Here is a 9,740-nt window from a genome sequence, read left to right as displayed (position 1 = left end):
GGAGCTGCTTCTAATGGATCAACAAAGAAAGTAGCTTCTTGAGAAGGAATCTACACCTGGTGAAGATATTGTAAAGAGTGTTGAAATGACAACAAAAGGTTTAAAATATTACATAAACTAAGTTGATAAAGCAGCAGTAGGGTTTGAGAAGGATTGATTCTAAATCTGAAAGGCATGTGAGTAAAATGCTACCAAATAGCATTGTGTGCTACAGAAAAATCATCAGTGAAAAGTATTGATGCACCAAATTCATTGTTATCTTAAAGAAATTGCCACATCCACTCAACCTTCAGCAAGGCCATCCTGATCAGTCAGCAGCTATCAATATCAATGCAAAACTCTCCACCAGCAAAAAGATTACTACTCAGATGATGGTAGCATTTTTTTTTTAGCAACAAAGTATTTTTAAGTTAAGTTTGTACATTGTGTTTTTAGACATATTGCTATTGCACATTTAATAGACTACAGATAGTATTAACATTACTTTTATATGCACTGGAAACCAAAAAACTCATTTGACTTTCTGTATTGTGACATTTGCATTATCACAGTGGTCTAGAACTAAACCTGCTACATCTCTGAAATACACTAAAAGTTGCTAAGAAAGTATATCAAAGTATATCTCAAAAGTTTTTACCACAAAAAAAGAAAAAAGATTTGGGGGATGGATTTTAAATCGTCTTATTGTGGTGATCAATTCATAGTATATACAGATAACAAATCATTACACTGTACACCTGAAACTAATTTATGTCAATAGTATCTCAATAAAAAGGAAATTTAACTGAGAAAGCATATTAAAAAAAAAAAAAACACCACAGTGATAATTGCTTGAGGCAAGATCCAAAGATGAATGAAAATTAGTGAAACTCCAGGGTGAAACAAGATATTTGCATAACCTCAAAATATCTCCTTCAAAATGTTTATTAATATGGTGGTTTTAATATATGTCCACAAATTCTGTGATACTCCTCTCTCTGGGATGGAATCCTTCTAACAAAGAGTACAGAAAAGAAAAATGGTAACTTGACAGAAGAGAAACTGGAGACACAACCTTAACCAAGTCATCAAAGTTAATATCAGCAATAGCTGCTAATATCATGTACTCCCAAATATGCTATGAGAAGTGAACTTCACCTATGTAGTCGTCTCCCCAAATACTCTTAACTCTTGCATAACCATGAGAAAACATTAGGCAAACCCAAATTTAGGGCCATTCTACAAAGTATTCAATCACTACTCTTCAAAAGTGTCAAGGTCATGAAAAAAAGCAAAAACTGAAAACTATCACAGGCCACAGAAGACTAAGACGGGACCACCAAGTGCAATGTAATATCCTGGATTGAATGGACATTAATTGAAAAACTAGTGAAATCCTAATGAAGTGTATAGTATAGTTAGTAGTGTTGTACTAATACCAATTTCTTAGGTTTGAAAATTGTGCTATTGTTACATATAATGTTAACAATAAGGAGGGGCACCTGGTGGCTCAGGTTAAGCGACTGACTTCGGGCTCAGGTCATGATCTCACGGTCTGTGAGTTCAAGCCTGTGTTGAGCTCTGTGCTGACAGCTTGGAGCCTGGAGCCTGCTTCGGATTCCTTGTTTCCCTCTCTATCTCTGCCCCCTCTCCTGCTTGCCCTCTCTCTCAAAAGTAAGTAAACATTAAAAAAATAATAATGTTGACAATAAGGAAAACTGAATGGAAGAGTATAAGGAAACTCTGTGTTATCTTTACAATTCTTCTGTAAATCTAAAATTATTTCAAAATAAAACATTATTTATATACACTTATTTATTTATTTATTATTTATTATTTATATACACTTATTTATATATACATATTTATATACACTTTAAGAGTAATTTTTATATACACTTTAAGAGTAATTTTTAATTTTAAGAGTAATTCCTTTAACTTCTTGGCCTTCTATTTCCATTCCATGTCCCTCCTCAAATTTGATCCTAATGTAATTACATGTTTTTGTACTCAGAAGTTTTATTCATCCCTATCATACTTCTTGGCAACACCATTTGAATTTTTTAATTTCCTGTAAGTAAAAGTCTCTAAATGTTAAGGAAAAAGAATTCTGCTTTGAATTATCATTACAATTATTAATGGGCATTTGATCAAAGTGACATATCAATACATTTTGGTAATCACTAAAGAAAAATATACCTTTACTGAAAATGCATTACTTATAAGAGGAATTAAGGTTTTTTTTTTTCTTCCAATTAGTCCACGTATTTGTGGACAGATATTACTCCTTGCTATAATGAGGTAGAATACCATCAATTCTATTCTTTTTCTTTTAAAATGATTTAACCCTTGAGAAATCTTGCCTATATAAAAAAAAGTAGGGGAGCATTTATATATTGTAATAATGCTATCACTCAATTCTTCAATTCCTTCTGCGTTACATGCCAAACTCGATTGGTAATTTACTAAAGAAAAATAGAGGCAGGCATTAGCCAGAAGGTAAATTAAGTAAGTAGTCACAGGTATAGTGTGGTCTTAATATTCTCCTTAGGAAAGAAGGGAGGGCTTGAGTCTTTACAAGGCGATTCTTTTAAGGTTATTACACTAAAAAAAAAAAACAAAACAAAACAAAAAAAAACAGCTCCCTTGGATTTGGGCCAAAATGGACTTAGCATACATCAAAATCCTATCTACAACACCATAATGTATATAGATTAAAAAACAAATTGCCTTCATGGGTAAATTTATTTAATTTACCATCTGTCAGCTAACACCTCCATTAGGGTCTCCTTCAACCTTCACGAGTGCAAAGAATTGAAGAAAACACCCACAATGAGTTTATCACTCAGATATTACAGCCATTAGCTTTCAATGTCCCCACCTGTTTTCATGATTGTTTATTGTTTGGTACCAGCAGTGAAACTAATGCAAAGTCCAAAGTTTTTTTTCCCTGTAAAGAGTAAAGGCACTGTTGAGGCCAATCCTTGTCCACAGGGGCCTTCTCAGCATAACCAGAGATAAAACGAAAAGTTTCTTTGAAACCATCCACACATTGGTACCCCAGGGACACCCCCAAGCACCCCGGCTCTAACACAGTGCTTCATGAAAATGGTAGCGCCAGGTGTGTGGAGGGCATTGGGTACGACAGTAGAAAGGCCTGGCTACGCAGCTTTACCTGACTTCCGTGGTAGTGAGGGCCCCTTAGGGGGGTCTGGGTACCCACGCTCAGAGAGAACAAGGTCGGCATCACAGGACGTCGAACGCGTGACGCCCTACGTCTCTCCGTTTGTTGACGCAGGCCGCACAGCCCAGAGTGCACTGCCATGGCGCTGGCGCAGGCGCAAGCGTGGGGGCGGGAGCACAGCCCCGCAGACGGTTGGTGATTGGATGAGGAGGGTTGTGGGGTGTTAGTCCGCGTACTGCTGGGACGCCACCAGGCTGCTTTTGAAAGATGCAGTTCTGGCCTCGTGAGCCTTGAAGCCCGAGGTCGAACCGGGAGGAGGAAGCAACGGCGGCGGCAGCTGTGGCTGGCGAGCCCCCCGGCCTGCCGCTAGGTCTCCGACCTACAGGGCAGGAAGGACAATTTTGGTGGGTGGGAGTTGGGCTGGAATAGGCCTTTGAGAGTCTTATGCTTTTATGTTTTCTGTTTTTCTCTGACCCCCGGGTAGATGTAGGGGCTTTTCCGGCCAACTGTTTTGACTCTTCGTTACCCTTTTGTAGCAGCACTTACGGAAGGGCTATAGGCGGGATGAATCCCGTGCCTGTTCAAACTCTAGTTACAAAGCAGTCATGACATAAGTTAACGAGATTTAGTTCTATGTCGTGTGTGTTCAAGCCATTTATGGGAATATATATTATTTTTAATTTCAGATTATTTTTATCTAGTACTTTGTTTTTTTGTTTTCTGCCAATTTTCGTATGATTTATAGGCGAGAAAATGTCTGGCAACAATGACTGGTTTCAGAGTTCCCGGGTCCCTAGCTTTGCTCAGATGCTGAAAAAGAACTTGCCAGTTCAGCCATCAGCCCAGACGGTAGCTACACCCACAGGATATTCTTCAGAAAGTTACAGCCTGTCGAATATGGCATCCAAGGTTACGCAAGTGACGGGTATGACTTCTTTTTCATTTGCAATAATGTCTGTGTTAAGAATCTGGGATGGCCAGTAAGTATTGTTGAGCCTCCAGTTTAAATGTTCCCTGACTATATATCCATTTACCAGCGGCTGTGTCCCATCTGGAACTCAGATTTGACTCTGAACACTGAAGGAGGCCTGTAGAAATCTTTCCCCTTGCTATGCAATTAATTATTTTACTATTTAACCACTTATAGGGTGTCTTGCTTTTTTGAGGTGCAGTTGTGTTAGCCCCCTCAGGGAAGAGACTGAACTTACACTGGTTTCTATTAAATATATCACTGAGATTAAGTACAAAGCAGGGACAAACACCTAAAGTCAATTGAATTCGAAGTGAAAAGTAATATAAAACAGTGAATGGGAAACAAATTTGTGTTAGTCCCAGGACTATGTCCTCAGTCTAGGTCTTAGTGACATTATGTGTAAAAAAATGACTTTTGAGAGTCTCTGAAAACCTTGACCTCACTTAATGTTATGACAATTATAGTACTTCTTTGCAAATAGTTTGAGTACTCCAAAAGGTATTTGCTTCAACAGGTTGCACTTGTCATGTGTGCCAAAATTTTTTAGTAGAAACTTACCTGTAATGAAAAACAATTAGATCTATCAGGGACAATCTTCCATTTTAGGGGAGGATTTAGTGCTTTTACTTTTTTTATTATTATTATTTTACAGAACTGACCACTGTAAACATTTATTTTTAGGTAATTTTCCAGAACCATTGCTTTCCAAAGGTCTTTCATCTACTTCAAATCCTGTCCTTCCTCCAAAAAAAATACCCAAGGAATTTATAATGAAATACAAACGTGGAGAGATAAATCCTGTGTCAGCTTTGCACCAATTTGCACAAATGCAACGAGTTCACCTTGACCTTAAGGAAACAGTAACAACAGGCAAGTGGAAAGTTGTATCTGGTTATTGCAGTACTGGAAAATACTTTCCTATGAAAAGCATAGCAAACGGGTGCCTAGATGGCTCAGTGGATTAAGTGTCCAACTTCAGCTCAGGTCATGATCTCATAGTTCATGGGTTTGAGCCCCATGTTGGGCTCTGTGCTGACAGCTCAGAGCCTAGAGCCTGCTTCAGATTCTATATCTCCCTCTGTCTCCACACCTCCCCTGTTCGTGCTCTGTCTCTCAAAAATGTTAAAAAAAACATTTTTTTTAAAGCAGAGAGTACAAGTGGTACTATATTTGGTTATTTTCTATATTCATGTAATGTTGGGGTTAGGTAACTATTATGTTTTGACAAATATACTTCAGAAATTTTTATATTCATACTTTTCTGCAAATAACATACATGTACAAAATTTTTCTAATCACTGAATTTTAATTTTTTGTGTGTGGCTAGTTGAACTGAAATCCTGTTAGTGAAATTCAAGTGAAATGAACTGAAATTCAAATGAAATTCTGAATTTCACTTCTAAAAGTGAAACTAGGACTTGGATAGTATATCGAAAATAGTATATGATGAATACCCTTTCTGCAGATGTGTGTGACTATTTTCTCCGTTCTTGCTTAAACCACCTCCCAACCAGAAGGGTCTTTTACCACATTGTGCCTGTGGAAGGCTGCAGGAGTAAAGATCAAATAAAATGCAAACAGCAGCCTCTGATCTCTTTACCTTATGACCAATGATTAGATAGAACTTTCGGAAAGTAGAGGGATAAGAAAATAAATGCTCTTGGGGTGCCTGGGTGGCTCAGTTGGTTGAGTGTCTGACTTCGGCTCAGGTCATGATCTCGCAGTTCATGAGTTCAAGCCCCACGTCGGGCTCTGTGCTGGCAGGTCAGAGCCTGGAGCCTGCTTCAGATTCTGTGTCTCCCTCTCTCTCTGCCCCTTCCCCACTCATGCTCTGTCTCTCTCTGTCTCTCAAAAATGAATAAATGTAAAAAAAAATTTTTTAAGAAAATAAATGCTCTTAACAGGTATTGACAGGCTAAAAGTATGAGTCAAAGAAACACAATCCTTAAAAATATATATATATATGTGTACACATATGTGTGGGTTCCTATGGGTATTTGTGTATAAAAACACATTATTAAGTAGCTTGGTTTTTAAATTTTCTCTTACTGATACTAACTTTTGCCAACATGGGTCTCAAGGTATCTTTGCAAAAGGATTTAAAGTTTTTGAGATTTTAGCAAAGATTGTCATAGTGAAGTCAAGTTTCCAGTCTGTTGTTTTGAATGAAATAACTGGTAAACATGTGACAAAAATAGAGTCTTAATATCGCGAGTGGGAGTTTTCCAAGGTCTAGTCACTGTAGGTGGGATTACTTCATGATTGGTACTGTGGACTTTATTTTTGTGTCACTAGTTGTATTTCCCTCCATTCTTCTCAGAATGCTCTTGGAAAATGTAAGCTGTTGGTCATAGTAAGAAAAAAAATGTGAGGGCAAATCTTCATTGAACTTAGTAAAAGCTGCTCACAACTACAACCCATTGATAAGTAATGATATTTACTTTATGTGTATACTACTAGTTGAATAATCTGAATGAGTAGGTTTAGTAATGACACCAGAGTATATTTTAACAACTCTACAGGTGATTTAGATACATCCTAAGTTTGAGAACCTGAAGCATGATGGGATGAAGCTTAAAGGCTCAGTACTCTGACACAGAGGTCTTATTCACAAATTTGATGGGTCATATCTCACACATAATAATCTCACCCTTGTTAAATAAATATACAAAATATTACAAGGTTTAGTAAGTTGGGACGGGAACCTAGGTGATCATAATGAAGGAATTTGGGAAACTGAAGTCATAGATGGTGGGAGGAAAGCAATTTACTCAAATGTAGTCAGGAGTTACTTGTAAAACTTTGATATATATGGAAACCCAGAAGTTAGTGTAATATGTAAGGAAGTAATAATAACAGTGATGATGAGGCTTATGTGGAGTGACACTGTACCTAGCCATCCATAACGAGTAGAGACTTGCATTAACTAGAGAACTTCTAAAGTCTGAATACCAACAAGTAAAACTTGAACTGGAAAAATCTTTGGCCTATAAATTTAGATGATTCCACTTCAGTTTTCATTAGGCAAATATGAAAACTAGGTAAAAGTAATTGTGTAAAACTAATCCTTCTAGGAATTTTGGATGACTGGACATTCAGTATAAAACTGTTGTTTGTTTTGGTTTTCCTCGTGAATTCTCTCCCCTCCACTTGCCTTGAAAGTTATGGTGGTTTGAATTGCTTACCATGACACCCTGATTGGTTCACAGGATTTCTTCAAAGGGATATTTTTGTTCTGGGGCTTACAAGAGTATCAGAGTACTCAGAAGGTGGGAGAAGAGAGATGTTGCCAGAGGCTCCACATTTTACCTCTTGTTGGTCATTCAATAGATATTTGGGTGCTTTCTATTGCCAGGTATTTCTTTATACAAGACCCTGTCCCTCCATGTATGATCTATACTCTAAAGCTGGCCCTACTGTTCATGCTGAATTTGGAGCTAACCTGGCTGCCTGATGAATTCCTCAGAACTGGTTCAGGGGTTCATCCAGCTTTGCTTTTAACCTGCATTGGCTGTGGGGCACCTGGGCATCTCAGTCGGTTAAGCGTCCAACTTCAGCTCAGGCCACAATCTCACTGTCCATGGGTTTGAGCCCCACATCAGGCTCTGTGCTGACAGCTCAGAGCCTGGAGCCTGCTTCGGATTCTGTGTCTCCCTCTCTCTCTGCCTGTCCCTCTGCTTTGCATGCTCTCTCCTTTGCACTCTCTCTCTCTCTCTATCTCTCAAAAATAAAGAACATAAAAAAAATATTTAACCTGCATTGGCTGTAATAAATAAAATAAAATAAAACACAAAACTAATAGGCCAAGATAGTTTTCCACAGTGTTTGTACTAGGATATTTTTTCTTTATAAAATGTCATTTGCAAGAACATATTATGAATTGTTGCAGCATTCATTCTGACTTCTTTTTCAAGGTAACATTATGGGACCATATTTTGCTTTTTGTGCTGTGGTGGATGGTGTTCAATATAAGACTGGACTGGGACAAAATAAAAAGGAGTCTAGATCCAATGCAGCAAAATTAGCTCTTGATGAGCTTCTACAATTGGATGAACCTGAGCCAAGAATTTTAGAAACATCAGGTAAATACTCTTGATTACAAATGTTTGTAAAATTAATCTTTTTCCAGAAGGAATCACTGAAGGATTTGTTAATGAAGAATTATTTGGCAACTACAGGAGAGAAATGGCAGAATTTATTTTCTTCCATTGCTGATTGCTGACATATTTAATATTAGTTAAAATGCTCCTGTATGGGGGATTGAGTATACCCATTGTGATGAGTACTGTGTAACAAACGTATAGAATTGTTGAATCACTATATCATACACCTGAAATTAATATAATGCTGTATATTAATTATACTTGAGTTAAAAACAAAAATAATAGCAAAGGAAAGAATACAAAGATTTTATATAAAAGAAAAAAATACTCTTGTATATTTCAGCACCAAATTATATGAACATGTTGGCTGAATTATCTGATAATTTGTCAGATTCTCAAGAGCTTCATATCCAGAAACTTGATTTTCTCTGTAGTTCATTGGATTCTTATTATGCGCTTTAATACTGTGCATTTAATGCTTAGAGTTTTTAAATGCAATTTTTGTGAAGTTGGCTTATATTAAATTCAGTGATGGTAGAGTTATTGGAGAAAATAATGGCCTAAAGTAACACAGCAAATAGGTTAAGTGTAAATTCCAGAATTAATTGCTGAAGGTGGAATATTGACTCTGAACAGACAAGTTATTTGCCCTCTAAATGCAAGCTTCATCATTTAAAAAGGGAGGACATTAAAAAAAAGAATAAATAAAAAATAAAAAAACATAAAAAGTGGGGACACCAATAGTAACTACTCCTATGCTGTTATTAGAATTAACTAAGTAATGTATGCAAAGCCCTTACCTAGTGTTTAGTGAATAATTTGTAATAAAATGATGGTAGCTTTTATTACTAATAATCAATTTGAGGAATATGTTACCATGTTATATATGCTAGCATAGTAAGCAAATTTTGTCATAGTGAGCAATTTTTGCTCATTTAACGGTAGATTACATTTTGGTTCATCTGTAAATGATAACTTAAAAAAAAGAAAAATCAGATAAACAGTGATTATAAACTCATTCTTTTTAAATACAAATCATCACTTTATTTTACTACTGGGCTTTTTTTTGGTTTGTTTTTAGTCTATTTATTTTGTCTTTCTTAATACTTAAACTTTTTGTTCTATGTTCAACTCTTCTTTCATGTATCTTTATTTTTGTTGTTTAAAACTAATAATTAAAAATGATTTATTTTGCCACATCTTGTGAGTTTTGATGTGTGGTTTTTTCATTGTTTTCAAATAGTTTGTCATACTTTGGATTTATTAAGTACTTAAGAACGTACTTTGTTAATTTTCACATTATTTTCTCTTCACTATTTTTCAGGTTTATTAATTAAAGGGCTAGGTATGATGATTCTGGTATATGTCTTATACATGCTGGCACTATAAATGTCATTATCCTTATTTTATTGAAATGCTTTCATTTTTACATGTTATTTGACCTATAGAGCAGTGATGCAGTGATTTCATGTTGTTACAGTGTATATTTTTTTAATTCAAT

At 36.2% G+C, this 9,740-nt stretch overlaps 1 protein-coding gene across 4 annotated transcripts in view; it reads left to right on the top strand.

Annotated features, from left to right (window-relative positions):
- Positions 1-3,287: 3,287 nt before the first annotated feature.
- Positions 3,288-9,740, top strand: part of ADAD1 (adenosine deaminase domain containing 1) — a 120,359-nt gene continuing 113,906 nt past the window's right edge. For 3 of the 4 annotated variants that reach the window (XM_047857537.1, XM_047857534.1, XM_047857536.1), the window contains exons 1-4: positions 3,288-3,354; positions 3,909-4,088; positions 4,818-5,006; positions 8,051-8,218. In XM_047857537.1, the coding sequence (XP_047713493.1) occupies positions 3,303-3,354; positions 3,909-4,088; positions 4,818-5,006; positions 8,051-8,218 (589 nt within the window). In that variant the 5' untranslated portion in view covers positions 3,288-3,302. Of the gene's footprint in view, positions 3,355-3,407; positions 3,568-3,908; positions 4,089-4,817; positions 5,007-8,050; positions 8,219-9,740 lie in introns of those variants that run through there. The other variant, XM_047857535.1, reaches the window with a different exon arrangement.

The sequence above is a fragment of the Prionailurus viverrinus genome, chromosome B1, assembly GCF_022837055.1.
Source record: "Prionailurus viverrinus isolate Anna chromosome B1, UM_Priviv_1.0, whole genome shotgun sequence".
Classification (NCBI taxonomy): Eukaryota; Metazoa; Chordata; class Mammalia; order Carnivora; family Felidae; genus Prionailurus; species Prionailurus viverrinus.
This window is presented reverse-complemented; position numbering and strand designations above follow the sequence as displayed.